The 26,319-nt window shown below is 43.1% G+C and overlaps 1 protein-coding gene across 1 annotated transcript in view; it reads left to right on the top strand.

Annotated features, from left to right (window-relative positions):
* Positions 1 to 26,319, top strand: part of LIN28B (lin-28 RNA binding posttranscriptional regulator B) — a 117,128-nt gene that overhangs the window by 41,334 nt on the left and 49,475 nt on the right. Inside the window, exon 3 of the mRNA XM_077811692.1 lies at positions 12,957 to 13,141. Coding sequence (XP_077667818.1) covers positions 12,957 to 13,141 — 185 coding nt within the window. The remainder of the gene's footprint in view (positions 1 to 12,956; positions 13,142 to 26,319) is intronic.

Below are 26,319 nucleotides of genomic sequence, written 5' to 3' on the forward strand. Positions count from 1 at the left end.
AGAGATGTGTCCATGAGTCTTGGAGTTATTTGTGGGGGGAGAGAGGGGAGAAGGAAGAGGGCATATGAAAGAGCATGATAGAGAATATGTGACATAGATGTGGGAAAGCACAGCCTGCAACATCCATGAGCCTTCTCAGCATTTGCAGGATTTAGGTGTCCAGGTGGGGACCATAAATTAAGGAGCAGGGATTTGGTTTTAAAATATGCAGTATTTAATAAACATCCTCATTAATAAACCTTCTTGAATTATACATGTTAAATTGGACAATCTTTTCTTGATTAGGGGCTTGATCTTGCAATCCTTACTCACGTGAATTGTCCTGTTAATGCAGTGGTTCTCAGCCTGAGACCCACAGGCCGCTTGCGGCCCAATCAGTACAGACCTGCGGCCCATGTGGCATCCTCAGGGCCATACAGGTAATAACACATTGTGGGCCTCGTGTGTCATAAATATAAAGGGATGGGTAAATGCCTTTAAATCCCTCCTGGCCAGAGGAATAACCCTTTTACCTGTAAAGGGTTAAGAAGCTAAGACAACCTCGCTGGCACCTGTCCAAAATGACCAATGAGGAGACAAGATACTTTCAAAGCTGGGGTTGGGGGAAACAAAGGGTTCTCTCTATCTGTGTGTTGCTTTTGCTGGGACCAGAGCAAGAATGCAGGTCAGAACTCCTGTAAAAAGTCAGTAAGCAATCTAGTTAGATATGCATTAGATTCTGTTTTGTTTAAATGGCTGATAAAATAAGTTGTGCTGAATGGAATGTATATTCCTGTTTTTGTGTCTTTTTGTAACTTAAGGTTTTGCCTAGAGGGATTCTCTATGTTTTGAATCTGACTACCCTGTAAAGTATTTACCATCCTGATTTTACAGAGGTGATTCTTTTTCTTCAATTAAAATTCTTCTTTTAAGACCCTGATTGCTTTTTCCTTGTTCTTAAGATCCAAGGGTTTGGGTCTGTGTTCACCTATGCAAATTGGTGAGGATTTTTATCAAGCCTTCCCCAGGAAAGGGGGTGTAGGGCTTGGGGGGATTTTGTGGGGAAAGACATTTCCAAGTGGGCTCTTTCCCTGTTATATTTGTTAGACGCTTGGTGGTGGCAGCAATAAAGTCCAGGGACAAAAGGTAAAATAGTTTGTACCTTGGGGAAGTTTTAACCTAAGCTGGTAAAAATAAGCTTAGGAGATTTTCATGCAGGTCCCCACTTCTGTACCCTAGAGTTCAGAGTGGGGAAGGAACCTTGACAGAGGTAATAACACATTGTGGGCCGCATAAGTTCTCCAGAATCTAAGCTTTCATTTTAAGAAAAAGTAACTTTCCTAGCACACATGGCTACAGAGCTAACCTTCCAAATGGGGACTGAGTGTATCCAGTGCAGTGAGGTCTGCTTGAGTCTGCAGAAAGCCTGAATCAGTGACTCAGAGGTGCAAGTCCTCTATTCTCAATTAGGCCAGGTCTACACTACCACATACTTCAGTGTAACTTACGTCAGTAACGGGCATGAATAAGCATCCTGCCCCAAGTGACGTAAATTACACCAACCTAAGCGCCAGTGTGGACAGCGCTATGTCTGTGGGATAGCTTTTCCCGCCGACATAGCTACCACCTCTCACGGAGGTGGATTTGTTATGCCTATGGGAGAGCTCTCTCCCATTGATATAGAGCATCTTCACCAGATGCGCTGCAGCAGTGCAGCTGCATCGATCCATCTGTGCCGATGTAGCACTTCTAGTATAGTCTAGCCCTAAATCTGGAGTGTCAGTGTTAAAACTCAGTGATGATGCTTCAGTGTGAACATTAACTGTTTAACTGCTGATCGTTTCAGTGGATGGAATGGAGGCAGAGAGCGGGTGTGAAGCCTGCTGGGTTGGGAATTTAGAGTTGCTATCAGGAAGGAAAAATAGAAAAAAAGAACAGAGGAGATTCACAAAGACAAGGAAGCACGAGAGAAACAGAGAAAGGCTGATGGAGAAGAAAGAGAAACAAAAGGCAGAAATACTGGAGGCCTAGAAAGGAAGAATGTTTTCTCACTGAGTGAGAATGTGACAATAAGGCACTGAACAAATAATAAATAACTAAATCATTAGTTACTACATAGGGGCCATAATCTGCCCCTGATCTCTGTGCAACCCTCCAGCTCATATCAGTGGGCATTCTCTGGCCTGTGGATTCAATCCTCTGCAAAGGATTTGACACCACTGATGTACACAATAAATTATGTTGTCAGTTTTTGGAGGTAGGAGCCGTCAGTTCCAGAGTGTTTGTACCACACCTAAAACAATGGGGCCACTGGGCATACTGCATTACAGATAAGAAATAATGACTGCAGTAGCACAAAATACTTAATGATCTCTGAGGTAGCTTCCTGTTTACGAGGCAATAATTTTATCCTTGGCTAACTGAACTCTGAGACCAAAGGCTGAGGAGCTTAATAGCTCAGGGTATGATTACTACCAAGTTGGCAAGAAATATGATCAAGTTGTTACACTGACTGAAATGCTCACTTACTTCCTTGCTGCCCTGCTAGGGCTGTTTTCAAAAAGTCTCTTCTTCCCTCTCATGGGTAGAGGGGGTTCCACAGGATGGAGCATGCAGCTTAAAGTTGTATTAACTTCAGAGAGCATTTCCCACAGGGTAGTGCAAATGTCTCTGGCCCCATTTCCCTCTCTACTCACAGATCCTTGACCTCTTAGGAGCTGTCTCCTGGGTCCATAGTAGGGGAACAGCTGATCTCCTTTCCCCCCTACCCCCCTAAATGGGCTTGATTTCTTTTTGCATTTTTATGTAGTTTATTGGAATGAAAGGGGATGATAAGACAGTGGGGGGGAGGAGAAGCTAAGCTTTACAGCTAAACAAATAAAACTTTTATTGAGAAGGAGGGCTAGTCTTTCCTGAGCAAGTGGATGTGTGTGCATTGGAGAAACTGAGAGGAACGGTACTGATGAAGCTGAGAAGTGGTGAAAAGCTGAGGTGGCTAGACTGGTTTCAGCACATGGAAGGAGATTTCTGAAAGGTGCACTAAAGCCAACTGCAGGGATCTGCGTTTAATGCATGTATTTATAAATAAGTGTACCACTGCGGGTCAGTGACTATACATTATTCCTGTGATCTCACTGACTGACATAATTCTATTTTAATACTGGAAATATGCAGCAAAGATAATAAATTGAGCCTTTTATAGCATTCCTGTGCTTCAGCACCTCCAATGGAAAATATTTGTCTATAGTATGATTGCGTTTACAGGACTATACAAGTTAACATTATTAATTATTGAAAATCAGCTGTTCTCAGATTTATGACTGGGGAAGAGTAATCTGAGACAGCTCAGTGTATTATTGAAAACCCCACAAATTAAATGAGTAAATCATGGCCATATTGCAGTCCTCACCATCCTTAAATTCATGGAAAAGATCCCAAAGGGAGGAAAAACTCAGTGAGATTCATATCACAGAATTTGCTCCAAATGTACCCTTTGTGAAAGAAGTAGGAGGCCCAGTCTCCACTCCTGCAGATCTCAGGGAATTTGCTGGAGGTCCTGGCCATATATACTGAAGCCCTGTGCCTTTCCATTAGCTCTGGGAGCCTGTGCAAACTTTCCTCTATTCCCTGATAATGGAGCTATGCTACAAGAACTACGTCTGTTGACATCTGATTCAGGTACATTACAAAATGGAAGGTTTTACTGAATTAAATAGCAAGCATAGTACAGTCACTACAGAACTCCTTGTATTGTTTAATTTAAGATTCTACACTGAGAACCACATGGGCATGCCCAATTGTGGTCCCAATATTTATTTTACTACACCCTCAATTTTCAATGTGCTTTGGAATTCAGTATCGAAAATGCATAATTTCACTACAGAAATTGCCAGGAGGAGTTGGGGAGAGCGGGGGGCGGAAGAGTTTCAACTTTTGGCAACTAAGTAGAGGACAAGTGGGGCTTTTGGTTCTTGGAAAGGTGGTGGAGATAGTTTGAGATAGTGGAATAATCACATTGGGCTGGATTCTCCAATCTGATCATTTGGCACAAAGTGGTCTTAAAACTTGAAGATGGCCAGCTGAGATTTCCCCTATGTAGAGAACTGCCTCTGCTGCAAGCCACAACCATTCTTCACCTCCTCCTCCAGTGTAAGTAGGTGGGGTGGGGTGGGGAGTGCGTATGAGGAACCAGAGCTTCACTACGCATGATCCTCCAAAGTGGGGTAAGGTCCTTGAGTGGTGTAAGTTAGAGCTGCTCCTGTGCAGCTTCAGCTTGTACCAGAGTTGGGCAGCTGATCATCAGGGAGCTACAACCTGCTTCCCCCAGCATTCCTCTCCACTGCACTCAAGCAGTGCTCCAACAAGGTGGAGAATCCACCCCATTACGTGGATGCTTCTGCTAAAATAATCAGTAGTGAAATTTAATGTTTACGTTTAGGTCCTAATTCAGCAAACTATTTACATATATGCCTAACTTTAAGCAAAAATAGTCCTATTGAAGATACCCCATGCTTGAAGTAGGACACATGCTGTTGGACTTTGCTGAATAAGGGCCTGATATAGTCATCGTTAGTTTTCAGAATTAACACACAATTGACGAGAGAGCAAGAGACAGAAAAATCATATCTCTAAGAGCTACTGTTTTAGGTTCCCTGCATACTCAGGAAGACACAATACATCAGTTCACACTTAGGTCATGTTCAGAAGGTTATGTCTGCAACTGTAAGGGCTAGAAAATTGTTTAAATAGTCTTCATAATTCTGTAGTAAGGGATACATTCAGTGCCAAATCCCATGACATCCTACAATACATGGGGTCCTAGTAATAGTGTGAATACAGCTCAAAGGCCCCAATCCTGCAAACACTTAAGCACATGCACAACTTTACTACCATGAATAATTCCATTGATTTCAGTGGGACTACTCTCTGTAGTAAAATGAAACGTGTATTAGTATTTGCAGTGTTAGCACCTTAGTGTATTTCTTTTTCCTTCCATTTCCTATTCATTTTGTTTACTTTGCTATCAATACTAAGAAGATCGAGGACAAATTAACGGCTGATATAATTGAGTACAACTATTTTGACACTGGCGGTGGTAGGGCCATTTATTCATGTGGTAAACATGAGCCTTCGTTATCTAGTAGGCAGTAGAAACAGTTTAACAACCAATGATAATGATAATGAAGAATAATAATACTAAAAATGTTACCTTAAACCTTTTTTTTTTTAAAGCCTTAATTTACAGTGCTTTCCTACATGATATTTCTAAAACTGTAGAGACTGGTATTTCTGTTGCTTCTATTTCTTTGTATTGAAATATTGAAGAAAGCATATCTTAGAGTAGGCAGACATACTATATATTCTATCTATAAGGTATAGTAACTGCAGCTCTTATAAAATATTAACTATTGCTTTTTGTGCTTGTAATTTGAAAATACAAAATAAGAAAAAAAAATCTACTTCAGATACCATCTCAAACCAGATTAAAAACTACAGTACACTGGATACATAGACCTGATTTCATGTACTTCATGTTTAAACAGCTGTTCTAATCTGCAATAGATTGAAGTTTGTGTGGAGCAGCCAGTCAAAGTCACGTGGCAGAGATGCCCTTTCCGAAAGGATGCTAGCTAGCTGTAGTCAGTGGGAGTTCTGTGCTAGATTCCGGGGGGTGGAGAGGATGGAAGGAGTGTAAAACTCCAAGGTGTTCTCTTTGCTCTTGACATTATTGTCATATGAAGTGAGTTTAAGTGAGGGATTTAAAAAATAAAGTTGCCTCTTCAAAACAAATTTTTTCCACAAACCTTTCAACAACAGCCACAGGGGAGGGATAGCTCAGTAGTTTGAGCATTGGCCTGCTAAACCCAGGGTTGTGAGCTCAATGCTTGAGGGGGCCATTTAGGGATCTGGGCCAAAAATTGGGGATTGGTCCTGCTTTCAGCAAGGGGTTGAACTAGATGACCTCCTGAGGTCCCTTCCAACCCTGATATTCTATGAACCAGTGTTGGAATCTTGCACCACCACTGACAATTATAGGGAATTCTTTCATTTTGGGCCTCGCTCAGGTAGGAGAGCTAATATAGATCTGTTACTACTCTATCCTCTAACACTGCATGACGCAATGGTCTAGACTAGAGCTCACACTATTACTAGCACTGGTGGAGCTGCACTGGTGCTAGATCAGTGGAGGGAGAATGCCTTAAAATTTCAGTGTAGACAAGCTTCAGAATTTGATCTGCTTTGTGCTTTGCCTGGATTATTAACAAATCAGGGCAGAGACTTTTTCTTTGTAAAGTGCCAAGTGTACTCTGATAGCACTTTGCAAAAAGAAAAGGAGTACTTGTGGCACCTTAGAGACTAAGCACTTGATCGTTATGCTGAACAGTTTTTTAAAAAAAACATTAAAAATACAGAAAACTATAAACCATCTGAGCAAAATTGCCCCTCCACAGAATGGTTTTCAAAGAATTTTATGGCTGCGTCAGCAGGTGTTTAAGACGCTGACTAGAAACCCACAAAAGAAAGGAAATTCTGAATTAAGGCTCGTTATGGGGGCCTATTCTCTCCTCCATACGTACATGTTAATAGGAGTTATGCACGCATATCAAGAGGATAATAGACCCCCATAATGAGCCTTAACTCAGAACTTCCTTCCTTTTGTGGGTTTAAGTGAAAGTCTTAAGCACCCACAGGCAGTGCTGGGAAAGCATTCTTTTTAGGCACACTCCTACTTAGATGGTTTATGTTTGTTATATTTTTCTTCTCCGTTTTCATATTGAGGGACACTTTTCATGAAAACAGGATTGTTTTTAACTCTTCCTCCTGTTTGTTACTCACTTGAACTCGTAAGCTTTTTGCGACACACTACTGCTTGTGTTGGAGATGTGTGCGGCCTTACAGCATAGGCTGCAATACCAAGGAATAATAGCACATCCTAGAGGAACACTGTCAGGTTAAAAATCACACTCGAGTCTGAAATTGCTTTACCCACTGTGGCTACAAGTAACTCCCAAGGTTGTTTCTAATGGAAAGAGAGTAGAGAAACAGTGTCTATTTTTTCATTTGTTTACTTTGTGTGTAGTCAGTTTGTGTTTCCCCTTTTCTAAGGCCTGTTCCGGCAACTGGATATAAATGGGTCAGTCCTTCTTGGACCCATGTAGAGTCTCACTGAGGTCAATGGGTTGGGATGGTCCGTGTTCAGAGCTCTGTCATGTGATTGCAAGATATATATAAATTAATGGCAGAGTGGGCGTAATTAACCCCTGACGTTTTTAAAAACAAAAGTGGGAATTTTAAAAAATTACCAATATTGATTCACATATTTCAACCAACTCTGTAAAAACTGTTTAAGAGGGCAAGCATTTGATCTTTCCTATTTGTTTCCAGGCCACTTTCTTTCATTATGCTTCAAAATAGTGGTGCATCCTCAAAGAATCTTTTTATTTGGAGGCTGACAGTTTAATAAATATTTACACAGTAAATCAGAGGAGCGCCATGTCTCTCTGTAATACTGTGAAGCTGCAAAGATATATTGTAGCAGGGTGCAATGTGAAACCATTTGGGTTTTTCTCTCCATATAATAAGCAATGCATAGTGTAAAAGAAATCATACCGTGCTTAATAGTTGATTATCAAGGTTTGGTAGCTGTCTTTTAAATTGCATTTTAATGTTTTTTAAATGTCATAGGTGTCCATAGTAAATTTTGAGTGTTGTTTACAAATGAAAGCTTTGTTAAAGTAGAACAATACAAAAACATTTTAAGCCATCATTACTGCTCTAAATAAAAGAGGATTTAAAAGTTTAACCAAAATTAGTTAAAAAAATACCTAACAAGCAAAAACAAAATAGGTAACACTTTTTACCACATATCAGCTTCCAGCTGTTTGCTTTCCAAATTAAAAGTCCTGAAAAAAGGGTTTATAACCTAAACACTGGCACAGCTTTATTTACAACAGCATAAATTATATATATATATAATAAAAAGTAGCCCATATCATTGCTGATGTCTCTGGGATACCATTGTCTCTGTCTTCTTGGTACTTACAGCTTGACCGATGCCCTTTGTGAGCAGCATACTTCTCTGATCCATGTTGACGATCCCATTTGGAACACTTGTCTGTATGGTTATGACAAGGACAAAATATTGTTGTTGTAGTACAACATGATGTCTCCTAATGTTTTTCCATGTGGCTGCTGTAGCACCAATGAGGTACTGCTGTATCTGTGAATGAATTCAGGGCCAGGTAAAATGGGATTATGATTATTTAATATTTTCATTATCATAGCACCAAGAAGCCCTAGTCATGGACCAGGACCCCATTGTGCTAGGCAGTCCCTGTCCCAAAGAGCTTACAATCAAAGTATAAGACGAGAGACAACAGATGGATACAGACAGACGGGGGGAGCACAAGGAAACAATGTGACAGTATTGGTCAGCATGATAGGCAGTGGTCTCAGCACCACCAGCAGCCACTGTCCAGTTTTTTGTAGGCATCACAGCAAAGGAGAGTTTTAAGGAGGATGTTTACAGGAAGTTCCTCACAACTCTGAGGGACAGCATGAGAGAAAGCACAAAGGTGCTTGTTATATTTTAGAACAGTAAGGACAAAGGCAAAGTACTCCACTTAGGAAGGAATAATCAGTTGCACATATACAAAATGGGAAATGACTGCCTTGGAATGAGTACTGCAGAAAGGAATCTGGGGGTCATAATGGATCACAAGCTAAATATGAGTCAACAGCTAAGTTCCCTCTAAGCTGCGCAGCCACCCAGCAGTCTATCAAGGGCCACACACTTCAGTTGCCCCTCCTCCACCCCGCCACACTGCTCCTGCCCTCTGTCTTGGAGCCTCTGGCCAGCTGCTCCTGGGAGCCTCCTGCTTCCTGTGCAGTGTGGGGAGGAGGGCGGGGAGCTAGGGATGCTGATGTCAGAGTGTCCCCCTCCCCAATACCCCATCTCCGTGGGGGTGGGGAGACACGACAGGGCTCAGGAGTGGGGTGTGGGATGGAGCTTGCTGGCAGCTGCTGCTGTGTCTGAACAAGTAGGCTTCAGACTGGTGAGTGCCAATCTACTTAAAGGGGCAGCATACTTAATGGGGAAGCGCATCTCTCTCTCTCTCTCACACACACACACACACGTCTCTCTCTCTCTCATTCAGACACACACACACACTGTGTGTCTCTGTCTCACACACACTCTGTCTTTCACACTGACCTCCCAACACATACTTGTATTATTATTGTTGTTGTTGTTGTTACTTCTTGGTACAGTACTCCCTGCAATGCACATATATTCTCTGTAATTTTATTCTTTCAAAGTGCTGTTATTTCAGTTTTTTGACTGGTCTATGCATTTCATAATTTTTATTTCTCTCTTACACTCAAATTTAATTCTTTGAGTAGTGAGTTCTAAAATGCCTAACATGTCCTGGCTGGAGTAATTATCCCTATGGTAACTTTTAAAATATATATATTATATCTAGTTTTTTTGTTTCTACGGGTGGTGCACATCTGTACATTACCTCGATATTGGTGCACGTAACAAAATTCGTTTCACACATGGATGGAAAAAATTAGAGGGAACAATCGCAGTGTAATACTGTTGCAAAGAAAGTAAACATCTTTTTGGGATGTATTAGCAGGAGTGTTGTAAGCAAGACATGAGAAGTAATTCTTCTGCTCTACTCCTCGTTGATTAGGCCTCAACAGGAGAATTGTGTCTAGTTCTGGGCACCACATTTCAGGAGCAATGTGGATAAATTGGAGAAAGTCCACAGAAGAGCAACAAAAATGATTAAAGATCTAGAAAACATGACCTATGAGGGAAGACTGAAAAAATTGGGTTTGTTTAGTCTAGAGAAGAGAACACTGAGAAGGGACGTAACAGTTTTCATGTACCTAAAAGGTTATTACAAGGAGGAAGGAGAAAAATTGTTCTCCTTAACCTCTGAGGGTAGGACAAGAAGCAATGGGCTTAAATTGCAACAAGGGAGGTTTAGATTGGACAGTAGGAAAAACTTCCTACCTGTCAGGATGAGTAAGCACTGGAATAAATTGCCTAGGGAGGTTGTAGAATCTCCATCATTGTAGATTTTTAAGAGCAGGTTGGACAAACACCTGTCAGGGATGGTCTAAATAATCCTTAGTTCTGCCATGCGTGCAGGGGACTGGGGACTGGATGACCTCTCGGGGTTCCTTCCAGTCCTGTGATTCTATGAAGTGGGCAGTGAAGGCCTATATCATGGGCCAGTTGGAGGCAGGAGTCCATTTCAATCAGTGGCTGAATGTGTCCTCCCCTGCTCATACTGTGAATTTATAATGACGCCTGGAAATCACACACATGTGGCATGAGTCCCTCTAATTCTATCCAGATATTTTAAAGCGGAGTGCTTCTTCCTAGATCTTTATTGCAGATCACACAAGCTAATACTGCATTCCAATTATATTTTTCGATAATCTTAGATCACTTTGGATCGTCCTTATCAGCACCTTTACCTTCATTCCCAGCAACTGCCAAAAGCATAAAGTGGAGTACCGATAGCTGCAAACTCCTCCCTTTCTTGTCTTTTCCTTTTAAACGGTGGGCACTAAGGCCATCTACACTGCAGCTGGGAGTGAGCCTCCCAGTGTCGGTTAACAGACTTGCAGGAGCTTTGCTCAAGCTAGCATGCCAAAACTAGCAGACAGGCTGTTATGGCTAGCCCCAGGCTCAGAGCCAGGGGTCAGGCGGGCTTGGACTTGAGTTGCTAGCCTGAGCTGCCACTTGTGCTACATCATCTGTGCTGCTATTGTTAGCGCCCTAGCTCCAGCTGAGTTACCCCATCTACCTACCTACTCTGGGACACTCGCTCCCAGCTGCACTGCAGACATCACCCCTCTGACCTGAAGAGGCCTGTGTTTGCTCCACGCTTCACACGTGTTCATCTTGGTGCAACAACTGCTTCTACCCGAGCTGCAGGATTGGTCATGCCCGAGCCCTCCTCATCCTAACCAGTGGATCCATGAATCTTCTGTGCTTGTAGCTCCTGAAAAACCTGCAATTCCTTCCCTAAAGGCAGCCAGATCCCTTTGTCAGCCTGAACTGATATTGTGACTCATAGTGCATTGGAATCCAATAGTACATTTCCCGTACCACCACGAATGACCACTGCTCAGTAGACTGTGGGAGCCCAGTAGATAGGAGTTCTTTTACTGTGTGCATGCCTGTGTGTGTACTCACTTAGTTTCTTCCAAATGAATATTTCAAACAGGTTTACAATCATTAATTTAATCTCTCGGTACCTTGTGAGATAGGTAAGTATTTGATAGTGTCTACTTTACAGATAGAGAAACTGTGGCATGGAAAAATTAAGTGATTTCATTTGCCCAAGCCCACACAGGAAGTCTGCAGAGATAGGAACAGGAGCCAAATCTTCCTGTCTCAGTATGGCTTCCATGCCTTAACCACAAGACCAGGCTTCCTCGTTGTACTTTCCACAGAAGATATTACAAAGGGGATGCCAGGCTCAGCTGACACAAATGGGGGTCCTAGCAGGCTAGTATAGACTCACTGTCCCCACAATTTCCCTTGCGATGTTGGACTATTTGCTGCCTATGTGTGGTCAAGAACATCCCTTGATGTTCTCCAGTTCTACCCTATATGTGGTTGAATGGAGAAATGTTGACCATTGACAGCTTTAGTGTCCAGCTACCTTCCAGACCACTACAGTGCATCCTACCTCCACAGTTAAGATTGCTTCCCTTTGTTGACTCTATGGTTTAGCCAAGAGAGTACTGGCTGGGTAGCTTGTATGAGTCAATCCAGATGTGTTGTCTATTCTGAAGTATTCACAAGCCAATAACAATAACAAAAAAGTGTTCCCCTCTTTGTTCCCCTTCCCTTTAGTTTTTATAAGAAACATAAAAGCCCAGTTTAAGTATTGGGTATTGCCAGTGATTCTGTAATACTCACTTTATAATCCCACTAATCTTGTCTGTGTTAAATATAACATTTTGAATAAACATTTAATAAGACCAGAGTCTATTATTGTCTTCCTTTTTACATTCTATTCTGTTTCACTTAACTTGCTAACCATTTCATCCAAGCTTTTTATTCAGCAGATTTATCCTTGGATATAGATTTAGTATTATACAGCATTCAGAGGATTTGAGGTGAGGAGTGAAATCCTGGCCTCATTCAAGTCAATTGCAAAACTCCCATTGACTTAATTGGGGCAGGATTTCACACTAGAAGTATATACCAAAAGATTATCAGTGTTGCTGTTTTGTTTCTCTGCCCCTGGTGATGATGATTTGCTTTTCTTGGATTAAAGAATAAATCCATACCCAGATCATACCAACAAGATAGGTTTTACCGGCAATGAATGCTAACTTAGCAGTTCACCTGGAGTAACTGAGTTACCTTTTGCAATTCATTTTGTTGGTAGCTCCTTTTTCATTCTTTTTGCTCATTATTCTTTACTTCTGCTAGTTTGAAAATTGATCTTTCCTTTCCCCCCTTTTCTTTTATAGGTTGCATTTTGATTATCAACTAGAACTCAATATCTAGGTTCACTTAGAGAGGGAGCATTTGCTCTCTTTTCTTCCTATTTTTTAAAAAAAACCTATTTGCTTTGTCTTCTCTGTTTCTATTAAAATGCCTTAAACTGCAGAAAGTTTCTACAGAGCACTGTCTGAGCATACAGCACTTTTAGATTTGTACAGCCCAAAAGCCCATATCAATTCAGCAGAGAATAAGGACATTATTATTTCAATTTTGTTCATATCCAGAAAGAGAATCTCATTATTTCTTAAGCTTGAAGAATGTTTTCACCATGACCATAAGTATAGACTCTTTAGTGGATCTTATTAAGGGAACCCCAATTCAACCTGTGTCTTGTAGGATAAACATAACAGGAAAGTTAAGGTTGTCCTGTTATTGTAATTGTCAACTTTGTTTTTAAGGCAATAGTAACCAAGAATATTTTTCCTATTTACAGAGCAAGCTTTACATGGAAGGATTTAGAAGCCTAAAAGAAGGAGAACCAGTGGAATTTACTTTTAAGAAATCTTCCAAAGGCCTTGAATCAATACGGGTAACAGGCCCTGGTGGGAGCCCCTGTTTAGGAAGTGAGAGACGACCCAAAGGGAAGACAGTACAGAAAAGAAAACCAAAGGGAGATAGGTAATTACTTTACTTTGTTACTCTCCTCCCCTCCATCCCACCTTCTTTGCGAGTTTTTCTGAATGTTGTATTTTCAATACTCATTCATATGTGACAGGAAACCCTTTTGTGCAAGTTTGGTTTGTACAAGTTGCCTACTACTTTGATTAGATATCCTGATCTGTATATGTAGAAATACATTTTGCTCATTTGATCGCTTTCATTTTTAAAATCCTTGCATACTGAGTTGGGGAGAGCTTGCAAAGGAATGTTAAGGTTATATTGAAAATACTGTGATTAGACTAAAAAGAGAGGTCACACTGAAGACAGGTGAAGCGATGTAACGCTCAATTGAGATAAGAGCATGCAGAAATGAATGCATGCATGCATTTGTTACATGGATATCTTTAGTACTGTACATCTGAAGAAGAAGACATTTTGTGCAATTTAGGTTGAAAAGCTAATGTTAACTTGGTATATAAATTGGTTAGTTATATTTTCACTTAATGAACAAAGTTCTGGGTGCTTCCAAATGCCTTAATTTTTGATGGTCTGCAGAACAGCTCATGGTTTTTTAAAGTAATTTTACAGATTATGGGCCAAATCCCAGAGCTGCACTCATTCACATCAGCTCAGGATCTCACCCTTTATCTATCCACTCCCAGTTCAACTCTACATCTAATGGTCTAAAGAAGTTTCATGATGCTTTTGACTATGCCGCTATAAAGACTGTAATTTAGTCCAGGGGGTATTTTCCACTCAAAAGCTGCTGTATGATGTGAATTTCAATGGCACCTAAGTCTCCATATGTCATAAATATAAAGGGAAGGGTAAACACCTTTAAATCCCTCCTGGCCAGAGGAAATACCTTTTCACCTGTAAAGGGTTAAGAAGCTAGGATAATCTCGCTGGCACCTGACCAAAATGACCAATGAGGAGACAAGATATTTTCAAAGCTGTGGGGGTGGGGGTGGGGGGGGAAGAAACAAAGGTTCTCTCTGTCTGTGTGATGCTTTTGCTGGGACCCAAGCAGGAATGCAGGTCAGAACTCCTGTAAAAAGTCAGTAAGCAATCTAGTTAGATATGCGTTAGATTCTGTTTTGTTTAAATGGCTGATAAAATAAGCTGTGCTGAATGGAATGTATATTCCTGTTTTTGTGTCTTTTTGTAACTTAAGGTTTTGACTAGAGGGATTCTCTAAGTTTTGAATCTGATTACCCTGTAAGGTATTTACCATCCTGATTTTACAGAGGTGATTCTTTTACTTCAATTAAAACTCTTCTTTTAAGACCCTGATTGCTTTTTCATTGTTCTTAAGATCCAAGGGTTTGGGTCTGTGTTCACCTATGCAAATTGGTGAGGATTTTTATCAAGCCTTCCCCAAGAAAGAAGGTGTAGGGTTTGGGAGGATTTTGGGGGGAAAGACGTTTCCAAGAGGGCTCTTTCCCTGTTATATATTTGTTAGACGCTTGGTGGTGGCAGCAATAAAGTGTAAGGGCAAAAGGTAAAATAGTTTGTACCTTGGGGAAGTTTTAACCTAAGCTGGTAAAAATAAGCTTAGGGGGTTTTCATGCAGGTCCCCACTTCTGTACCCTAGAGTTCAGAGTGGGGAAGGAACCCTGACACCATACTTTCCGCAGCTTTGCCCAGCATGATAGCCATGGCAATGTGGATCAAGAAAAGGACACCTTGTGAAGCACTGATCATGCTTAGTGCCTCCCCGAATGTCCAGACTTGAGCATTCCAACAGCCAGCCTTTACCCTGAGGTATTCAACCAAGGAAGAAAACTTACAGGGATAGCATGGCTCACAGATGATGTGAGTTCTGGAACAAAGTACAGTTTTGCAAGAAAAAGGGTACCAAAGCATCCCCCCAGGAGGAGGAAAGATCTCCCTTACCCATCCTCTATCTCTTCAGCCTACTGTGGTAGTGTCTCGAGGCCAAAATCAAGATGAGGATGCTGCTCTGCTATGTGCTGTACATACATGTAGCGAGAGACACTGCCTGCCTCAAAAGAGCTTAACATCTAAATGCACAAGACACACGAAGGCTGGGAGAAAGGAAATATTACATCCCCATTTTACAGGTCAGAAACTGGGGCAGAGATACAAAATCAATGACTTGCCCGTGGTAACACAAAAAGTGTGTGGCAGAGTTGGGAATTGAGCCCCAATGTCCTGAGTACCAGTGCAGTGCCTTAGCCACAAGACTGCACTGCCTCTTTGTGCTTAGTGTCTACTTGAAGTTGATTATTTTTGAGAAGGTTGAAGACAAAACCTTTAAACTGATTGTGAATTAGGGAGGGTGAAAAAAATAAACACTTTTCTGTTCTTAGAATTCTAATTACACTAAAATGTCCGAAGTTTAAAATTTGGAACTAGGCATCAGTAATGAGAAGGGTCTGTCAATAATTCCAGCTCTTAGCTGTAACCAAAATTTAAAAAGAGAGCAAAATACTTAGTACACTCCTAATGAAATCCAGGAATCTCAGCGCAGTCACCTCTGGGTGGGAGCAGGAGGAGAGCACTGTCTTTATTAAATATAAAAGACTGCCCCTTAAACAAGTTTAATGCAAGTTTAATTCTTGGTGGTATGGTTAAATAACAAAATATTAATCTCATTAACTGTCATTTGGGACTGCTTTTTATCTGAGGCCTGGTCTACACCTACAAATTAGATCGAACTAACTACATAGCTCAGAGGTGTGAAAAATTTTGCACCCTGTGCATCATAGTTAGGTTCACCTAATAGCCACTGTAAACACAGCTAGGTCAACAGAAGAATTCTTCCAAACTACCACCTCTTGGAGAGGTGGATTAACTACACTGACTGAAACCCCCTTTTTGTCAATGTAGGAAGTATCTGCATGAAAGTGCTACACTGGCACAGTTGCAGTGTTAGACATACCCCGAGTCAGAGATCAGTTTAAAAAGTCTCTGGAGATTTAATATTGGAATCTGAGGAACAATCTGCAGCTGAGGATCCTACGGTGATGGTCACTAACAGCCCACAGTCTGGTCAGTCAGCTGAGGTAAAATTGAGGTATCTGGTGTGAGGTACGCAAAGGTGAGGGTAGAATGGTATTGCTGACAGGACTTGTGTCAAACTGCTGCTTGTGCAAGGTCATATAACTAGCTGCACTGGGCAGGTAATTAAAAAAAAATGTTCCATGATACAGGGTCTGGTAATTTCAAATTCCACCCTGTGAATAAATCATTCTCAAGGGGGTTAATTTAATGTTTTATTTGTTAGGAAAGCTGTCTCAAATTTAGAGGGATTTGGGGGGAATAGGGGTGGCAGATGGAGGGGCAGAGAGAGATGAGCAAGGATAGAGATGCTGGAATGAGAACTTGAAAGGGAGGGCATGTGATGGGGCAGGAGGAGCAGATGGAACCACATTTGGAAAGCTGATGGGTGGAAGTCTGGTAGAGAAAGGAACATAGGGTGGTCATTTGATCAATGGAGGAAAGAACTGGCAGAGAGAGCTTAAAGAAGGCACCCAGTGGTTGGGCCATGTGGGTGACATGGGAGGGAACAAACGTCGAGAAACGTCTTGGAGAAAAGGATGGGAGACCTGTATCCTTTTGTTGTGACAATGCACAGTCAACCTGTGGAACTTGTTGCCAGGATGTTGTGAAAGCCAAAAATATAACTGGATTCGAAAGAGAATGAGATAAGTTCATGGAGGATAGGTCCATCAATAGCTATTAGCTAGCCTGGTCAGGGACACAACCCCATGCTCTGAATATCCCTAAGCCTCTCACTGCCAGAAGCTGGGACTGGACGACAGGGGATGGATCACTCGATAATTGCCCTGTTCTGTTCATTCCCTCTGGGGCACCTGGCATTAGCCATTGTTGGAAGACAGGATACTGGACTAGATGAACCATTGGTCTGACCCAGTATGGCCATTCTTATGTTCTTATGACATGGTACCAGCACCTCACTGACAAGAGGTTAATGTTTCCTACAGCCCTATAAGGTTGATAGCATTTACAGTTCTGCCATTTTACAGAAAAGGAAAGACAGAGAAGTTTAGTAACGTAGTTATTGCAGGCTCCATGTCGTTTGCTCAATCCACTTGAACACAAAGAGAAATTTTGCAACAGAAAACTTCAAAAACAGACTCCAACGAGAAATTGCTGAGCTTGAATTAATATGCAAACTAGATACCATTAACTTGGGTTTGAACAGAGACTGGGAGTGGCTGGGTCATTATACATATTGAATCTATTTCTTTAAATTAAGTATCCTCACACCTTCTTGTCAACTGTCTAAGCGGGCCATCTTAATTATCACTACAAAAGTTTTTTTCTCCTGCTGATAATAGCTCATCTTAACTAATTAGCCTCTCACAGTTTGTATGGTAACTTCCAACTTATCTGTAGGGGTGTGTGTGTGTATATATAGATATATATATAATCTTACTATATGTTCCATTGTATGCATCTGATGAAGTGAGCTGTAGCCCACGAAAGCTTATGCTCTAATAAATTTGTTAGTCTCTAAGGTGCCACAAGTACTCCTGTTCTTTTTTCAAAGAGAAACTGCTGAGCTTCAGTTCATTTGCAAATTTGACACCATCGGTTTAGGATTAAACAAAGACTGTGAATGGCTCGCCAACTACAAAAGCAGTTTCTCCTCCATTGGTGTTCACACCTCAACTGCTAGAAGAGGGCCTCATCCTCCCTGATTGAACTAACCTCGTTATCCCTAGCCTGATTCTTGGTTGCATATTTATACCTGCCTCCGGAAATTTGAGAGGTTGCATAAAATCACTTCGTTCAGAGCTGGGCTCACAACCCTGTAGCTCATAGGGAAGATTCAAATCTCATCCACTTAGCCATACTGCCTTTCAGCAACCCCCTATGTCCAAGCTCAGATGGCAAGCCTGGATCTCAGCCTGGAGCCGCAGTGTCCATACTGCTAATTTTAGTGCGCTACCTGGAGCTGAACTAGCATGAGTCTGTCAGCCTGAGCTGGGATGCATGCTCCTGGCTGCAGCATAGACATGCCCTCTGCTCCAACAGGGTGCTTTCAGCCAATAGACTTCCTGCTGAATGCTTCCACCAGTAGGGGGACTGGGTGCTCAAGGCCCCCTGCAGGAGCAGAGGGCACAGAGAAGTTCTCAGCTCCAGCAACAGCAACGTAAGACACATTTTCCATTCTCTTTCTCATTACTCAGGAAAAAAGTTGGCAGCCTGCCACAATACCAGCTGACTGTGAACATTCTAAAGAGCCATAGTCACATCACTGCTCAAGTGGTGGCAGCAGATTCTGCACTGGGAACTGCCAGATGTGGTAGCTGTGGGAGAGGGGAGAAGAACCACGCTAGACTGAGCACCCCACATAATTCCCCCAGACCCAGCATGTGGACCCAGTAGTCTATCCCCCCTGTTACATGGGGCAGGGTAGGAGACTCCCACGTCCTGTGGGGAGGAAGAGAGTGATGCCAAGCTGGGCTTCACCCCTCAACCCAGCACATGGCACCAGCAGCTCCCCTCTGGGATAACAGCCGGTCTCCTGCTGCCAGCTAATGTACGAAGCTCTGTAGGTCAAATGGTAGAAGGTCTATACTACAGTGCTGAAGGTTCAGCATTGAAATATTGTTACAATTATACATAATAGAATTGGTGTTTTACTTTTTTCCCTTCTAAAAAAAAAAAAAAAAAAGCTAGCGTATTGCATACAAAAAACCCCTAAATTAACAGAACATTTTGGCTACAAAGTCAAGCACTCGTAGCTAGGAAATGCCAGATATAAAGTTTCCTGTGCAACCTTAATTCAGCCCTTTGTGCACGTGCATTGTGATACATTCTTTCCCATACTATTTTTCAACAAGATCCCTGCCTCATTCAGTGCATTGGATGGATGCATAAGAGAACAGAGTTAAGGCTGCAAAGGCAACTGTAAATCTGGCATTTCTAACTTTTGAGGGCTTTGCAACCTAAATAACTTGCTTTTAATATCTTTTTTTTAATGTAATATATAGACACATTTTTAACTGCCAGCCCAGCAAACTCACTTGAATATGGTCTAAAAGTCAAGTGGGATTCTTTCTAGCTGATATACCATCACAGTATTTTCCACTGCATGTATCCGATGAAGCGGGTTTTAGCCCACAAAAGCTTATGCTCAAATAAATGTGTTAGTCTCTAAGGTGCCACAAGGACTCCTCGTTCTTTTTTGCTGATACAGACTAACACGGCTACCACTCTGAATACTGTTTTCAGTATCATTGCACATATAAAGAAGAGGGCAGCACTTGGCCCTTATCCAGCAAAGCACTTAAACCATACTTAACTTTAAGCATGTGTACTGGCTCACTGACTTCAATGAGATGGCTCACATGCTTCAATGTAAACTTTAGTGCTTTGCTGAATCAGGGCCTTAAAACTCAATGGCAAGCCCTGAAGTTTACCTGGTTTGTTATTCAGTGCTTATCCAAAAAAATTCCTGTTGATATATATGAAAGGTGGGATAAAGACAGAATGGGACCTGCTAGTTATCAGTTCTGTTGATGATGTATGCATAAAAAGTATCAGACCTCAAATTTCTCATGGCTACATTATAATGAGCAATCCAAACTTTTCTCTTTTTTTTTTTTTTTTTTAGTAATAAATATCTTCTACTCAGTTCTTCTGTGTATTCTGACTAGTTTAGGATCCTAGTGTGATTTGCTTGAGCATACGACAATATTTTCAAACTGTCCAGTCAGATTTTTTTATACTTTTACAATACTTCAACCATTTTATATTTTTACTTTGTATTGTCTGTGTTTATGATTATCAGCACTATTTGGGGTTTCTTTTTGACTTTATATCCAGACTCGTCATTTTATTTATTTATTTTGTACTTTCCTTTCCTTTTCTCCATATGGAAGTCTGTTTTCCGTCTGTCACTTTTGTGCAGAGAAGTTGAGGCGGTTTTTTAGAAGGGCTACGTCAACTTGAAAAACTCCTGAAAATGTTATTACAATTTTTTTATTATTTGTATTTCAGTAGCACCTATGAGCTCCAGTTGTGGACCAGGGCCCCATTGTGCTAGGCACTGAAGAAATACATAACAAAAAATGGTCTTTGCGCCAAAGAGCTTACCATCTAAGTCATAGGCACTGACTTCCCCTCTGCCCGGTGGGTGCTCGACACCCCCATCCCTGCCCCCATTCCACCCTCTTCCCCCTAGTCCCCACCCCTGCCACGCTTCTTCTTCGCCACCTCCTTTGGGCACGCCGTGTCCCTGCTCCTCCCCTTCCCTCCTGGAAAGTCCTAAGTGCCGCCAAACAGCTGTTAGGTGGCGGGGGGGGAGGAGCGGGGATGCGGCATGCTGGGGGGGAGAAGGAGGCAAGGACGAGGGAACTTGGCTGCCAGTGGGTGCAGAGCACCCACTAATTTTTCCCTGTGGGTGCTCCAGTCACGGAGCACCCACAGAGTTGGCGCCTATGATCTAAGTATAAGAAAGAGACAGCAGATGGATACAGAAAGGGTGAGCACAAAGAAATAATGAGACAGTATTGGTCGGCATGGTAGTTAGGGGTCTCAGCACACCATTTGTACCTAGTGTTCTTACCAGAAAAGCTTAGGAGCACTATAACTTACAAGTGATTTAAAAAGAAAAAGTGTTTTCCTGAATATTTTAATGTGTTTGATTTGTGCATTTGACAGCACTGTGCGTAGTCAGCTCAGCTCAGAGGTGGGCAAACTGGAGCCCGTGGGCCACATCCATCCCACAGGACCATCCTGCCCAGCCCTTGAGTTCCCGGCCAGGGAGGCTAGCCCCCAGCCCTTCCCTCGCTGTCCTCCCTCCCCCACAGCCTCAGCTTGCCATGCCACCAGTGCTCTGGGCGGTGGGGCTGCGAGCTCCTGCCAGGCAGCATGGCTGCAAGAGCCACCAGCCTGTCCCGGTGCTCTAGATTGTGCGGTGGCGGGGCTGGCTCTGGCAGGGCGGCACAGGTGCCACACCTGGTGTTCTGAGCGTCATGGTAAGGGGGCAGGGAGCCGGGGGAGGGGGTTGGATAAAGGGCAGGGGGTCCCGGAAGGCAGTCAGGGAACAGGGGGCAGTTGTATAGGCGTGGGAGTCCCAGGGGGCCTGACAGGGGGTGGGGGGGTGGATAGGCGTCGGGACAGTCAGGGGACAGGGAGTAGGGGGGATTGGATAGGGGGTGGGGTCCCAGGGGGCAGTTTAGGGTGGGAGGTTTCAGGGGGGCGGTCAGGGGACAAGGAATGGGGCACTTGGATGGGTTGGGAGTTCTGAGGGGGGCAGTAAGGCAGCGGGAAGTGGGAGGGGGCGGATAGGGGGCCGGGGCCAGGCTGTTTGGGGAGGCACAGCCTTCCCTACCCGGCCCTCCATACAGTTTCGGAACCCCTATGTGGCCCTTAGGCCAAAAAGTTTGCCCACCCCTGGCTTAGCTGTTTTGATGAATGTGCACACCCTTCCCGAGGCTCTGCAAGATGGGGATTTTACCAGGAACAGCAGCAAAACAGCTGAAACTGAGGGGGTAGCCGGCAGGAGTTTGCAGAGGGAGAATGGTGATGGAGGAAAGGTGGACCTCAGCATGTTTGACATTGGTGCTCTTGTGCCCACCCAGAAGACTCCAAGTAGCATCACTAGGGCCTCAAATCAAGAAAGCATTTAAGCTTGCCTTGGAGACCATCCCTGTTCAGGACCACACATCAGAACATGCTTTGTTTTAAACATATGCTTAAGTTTTGTTGACTTCAGTGGGACTTAAGCATGTGGTTGCAGGTTTGGCCTGAATAGGGATACTTTCTTAAATCAGGAATTGGGGAGAGGAAAAAGCCTTATATTTTGTAAAGAATTGTTTGGTTTATTTTTAAATTCAGGATATCCGCTTGAAAGGGAGCTCTGTTGGAACATTTTTTTAAGCAGTCCATTAAAAAATGATGTTGACAGTATCCATTTAATGAAAAACAAAACAAAAAGAGAGCATTTTGATTTCAAGCTGTCTCCCATACCAGTGACACACTCACATGCTTGTCATTTCATGTCAGTTGTAAACTGACAGCTCTCTCTGCATACACGTACTACCAGGCCTAGTACTTACTCCCAGCTGTTCTAAAAGAAAGCACTGTAAATGGAGTGAAACAGATAATATACTGTTTCTTATATTCCTGAGGTAATGTTTCCTAATCTCTTTGAGGAATTGGATAAAGTGAAAGGATTTAAGAGTGAGAGTGTGTTGGCATTTATGCACGGTCCAGCAGAACCAATGCAGGGCCTCAGTAGAGGTATTATTTAATTTAATAAATATTTTAGTAAATAATTTGAAAACATTATTCATGTTCCTAAAAATAACAGTAAATAAGAGTGCATTTAAATGGCAAAATACTTTGTTAATGCAGATCTAAGGTTTCCCAGTGACAGATAACTAATATCCTTCCAGAACATCCCGTGCAGCAAAATTCAGACTTCAGAAAACTAGAAAACAGAGGGTATAAAAACAATTAAACACCTGAGGCTGGCCCAGGTCAGCTGACTCAGGCTCGCAGGGCTCGGGCTGTGGTGTTCTAAAACTGCAGTGTTAGATGTTCAGGCTTGAGCTTAGGCTCTGGGACCCTCCCCCTTGGCAAGGGCCAGCCAGAGGTGTTTAATTGCTGTGTAGACATACCCACAGAGTTAAGATTAACACTCACACAACCTTAACTCTGCCCCTATGGAGCTAGCAGTAGCTTCTGGGAATTATCCACATGTACTGCAGCTGCATTCAGTGTATGAGCTGTACAAAATGGTTTGACTGGTGGAGACAGGAGGTGGGGCAGAGGTGTGTTTGTGAGCTGAGGAGATGGGGATTAGTTTGAGGAGGCTCACATAGCTGTAATTGTGATATGAGGAGATCAGGGTTTGGCCCCACACCCCCACATTTGCAAGTAAAGAAAGGACGTGTACCTTGAGGAGCTAGTCTGCATCATTTTATTGCAAAATTGTGTCGGTTGTCTCAGTAGTAAGGCACTGGGGGTGTGCATCTTGCCTCAGGAATTGTCAGAAGTGAACTGGGAAATGGGAGCAGCCTGTGGGTTTAATGATGGTTAAGGGGAAATACAGGTTTAGATGGTATCCTGTGAATAAGTATGAAGGGCTTGTTAAATTTCACAAGTGTGGTATTCTGCCAGGACGGTAGGCTCAGTATTTGAATGTAGGGCAAGTTCTTTTCCTTTACAGTGAAAAGGCAGCATGCAAGTATGGGTGTTTTGAGTTATCGTGCAAAGAGGGCAGAGTTAAGGTTACATGGGCATTTACCTTAACTCTGTATTTCCTGGTTTTCTGAAGTTTGAATTTTGCTGAATTCTGTATTCTGGAAGGGCATCAGCTGTCACCGGGAAACCTTAACTCTGCATCTCCTGCTGACATAGCGCTGTCCACACCGGCTCTTCTGTCAGTGTAACTTATGTTGGTCAGAGGTGTGTTTTTTTCACACCCCGATGGACAAAAGTTTTACAGACGAAAGTCCTAGGTTAGACATAGCTACTGTGTACTCTAGGTAGGTGTGGCACACAGCTCTACACATCAGCGGCAGCTGAGGAGGCTCAGAGGTGTGAAGTGGCTCCTACATCTCAGGGTGATGGTCTCACCAGAATGGGAAGACCTCATGGAGATGAATACAGCCTGAAACAATAAACAACTTCATTCACATCAGTGGGTGTTCTCATTCTCTCTCCACAGTGCTGAAAAGCCTGTGGTATGCAACAAGCGTGCCTGCTCTCAACTCCTTACCCAGAATCAGCAGCGTGTTCTTCGTCCATGCTCTCGGCATGCCTGTTCTGAGCTGCACACCCAGTGGGGTGGGACTTTCCCAGATCCTGTGCACGTGGCAGGGGAGGGTTGAAAGGGAGGCTCAGACCCCCAAAAAGGACAAGTTCTCCCAGTTCTCATGTAGGTGGGCCAGTGGCCCCCAGATTGTGACACACACAGGGCAGGGGAATGTGAGGCTGACAGGTGCTTCTGCCCCTATTTCCCCCCAGTCCTCCTGTCACTCACTCACATGTATCCTTTCCTAGTGTCCCACCCCTTCTCCTACCCACCAACTTTATTTATCCCCCAAGACCCCCTTGCTATACCCCAAACGCCTCTGCCCCTATTTCCACCTCCTCTTCCACCCCCAATCACCTTCCCTTCCCAGTGAGTATTTGCATTAATAGTGTATTTTCTTTCACAAATAGTTTCACTATCTTCTAAATATTCTTGCAGCATTCAAATTACATTGCCCCAAAATAAAAAAAAGCTCTTGTGATGAAGCTAGATTACCTCCTTTTTTGTTTCCAACTTCAGTCCTGGGATGGCTTTGAACTCAAAGTTCCTGTTTGGGCTCAGATTCAATGGCCAGCACAGTCCTTCAGAATCACACAGGTGCTGTGGATCTTTGGTACCCTTCAGCACTCCTGGGCTCGCTCTCTCTCTCTCTGCGCAGGCGCAGTATAATCCATGAGGGATGAGAGCCATGGCAATGCTTGCCAGAACACCCGCCTGGAGAAGCAAACTCTTATTCTAATAACATAATTTGATCTGCCCCAAAGAGCTTGTGGATGTCATGCACTCTATTGGGCTAACGCTTGAGCATCTGAGACCTTGCTGCAATGGTCTGAGCCCTGGTTTGATCTCTGTCTGTACACAATTTTTTAAAAAGCTGTTTTTTTCTGGGGGCTGTATCTTGGGCTCCTTGGCCAAATGGCCCTAAATTTGGGGCACTGACAGTACTGACATGCACCCCCATGAGGCACGGCAAATTTCAAGGCAATCCAAATAACCGTATGGATTTTAGAATAGTCAAGCTTCAAACAGAAAGCTGGTCTTCACCTTAACTGTAGCAGAGCTGGGGTGGCGAGGTGGCAAGCTCTGGCCATGGGACTTTGGGCTCCAGTCCCAGCCTCCAGCAGCAGGGCTTCAGGCTGTAGCTCCCCGCTGCCTACCCTGGCCCCATATCCAGGGATTAATTTGTCCCCCAGCTTGCTAGAGTTAAGTAAGTCTGCTGTAAAAAGTGACACTTGTATGTTTGTTAATATCACTTTTCACAACGGTCTTACTATCTGGCAATAAATAAATTACAATGATTTGGACGTGTATATGTGCATATTTATTTGTTTTTCCTGAAGCTAATTAAGTATTTTAGGAAAAAGCGTGAAAGTGGCCACCAGCAAGAGTTGGTGGTCACACTCTGAGGCCACCAAAAAATTTGCCCTGAGAACCCATTCTAGATACATAGGAAGAGACAGCCTCTGCCTCAAATAGCTCCAATCTAGGGTGCATCTACACTAGGAAATTTTGTAGATTTTTCTCAGGACATGGAGCTGGCAACAGCATAAACTCTAGTGTAGACATGATTTAAGGGGTTTCACCATCTAATCATCAATTGCAGCAGGGCTGAAAATGGCAAGCAGTTTTCCTAGTGTAGATGAAGAAGGCAATACACAGACAAACAGAATCATAGAAATGTAGAGCTGGAAGGGACCTCAAGAGGTCAACTTGTCCATCCCCTCTGCGCTGAGGCAGGACCAACTATACCTAGACCATCCCTGATAGGTGTTTGTCCAACCTGTTTTTAAAAATTCCCAGTGACTGGGATTCCATAACCTCCCTTGGAAGCCTATTCCAGGGTTTAACTACCCTTAGAGTCCCAAATAAGAGCTGCTGTGTCTCTGTGAGCCCAGTTCTTATCACAACCTCCTGTCACATCTCTGTCCCCCTCGTGGGTTATTGGCAGAATTGGAATCTTTAGATCCATAGCATAGTTCTCTGTCACTTGTGCTAACAGACTAATGTTAGCAGTAGAAAGTTATTTTCTATGTGGACCTACCGCTTGAGGAGGATGAGACACATATTTGATCAGTTGGTTTCACAGCTATTTGCTAAGCAATAAAAGAATATTAAGACTCTTGGGTTCAGAATTCCAGGTTCTGCAAGGAAGTGTGCTCCTCCTGCACCCCCAGCCCTTCTTGCTCCTGCAGCTCTCTGTCACATCTCTGCCCACCGGGCTGCTGCAAAGTCATACTGAGTTCAGGTGTTTCACCTGCCAGAGCCTCCCATTGTTAAGTATCAAGTGTTCAGATGTTGGGTGTTCCTGTTCTCTTTCCAGATGCTCCATTGATATGGGTTGGTTCCAGCCAGTCCTTAAATGACCCATTCATATCATATCACCCCAGACAGTTATGTGATACAAACATGTCATGTCTCCTGGTTTGCCCCA

Source organism: Eretmochelys imbricata, chromosome 3, assembly GCF_965152235.1.
Source record: "Eretmochelys imbricata isolate rEreImb1 chromosome 3, rEreImb1.hap1, whole genome shotgun sequence".
Lineage (NCBI taxonomy): Eukaryota > Metazoa > Chordata > Testudines > Cheloniidae > Eretmochelys > Eretmochelys imbricata.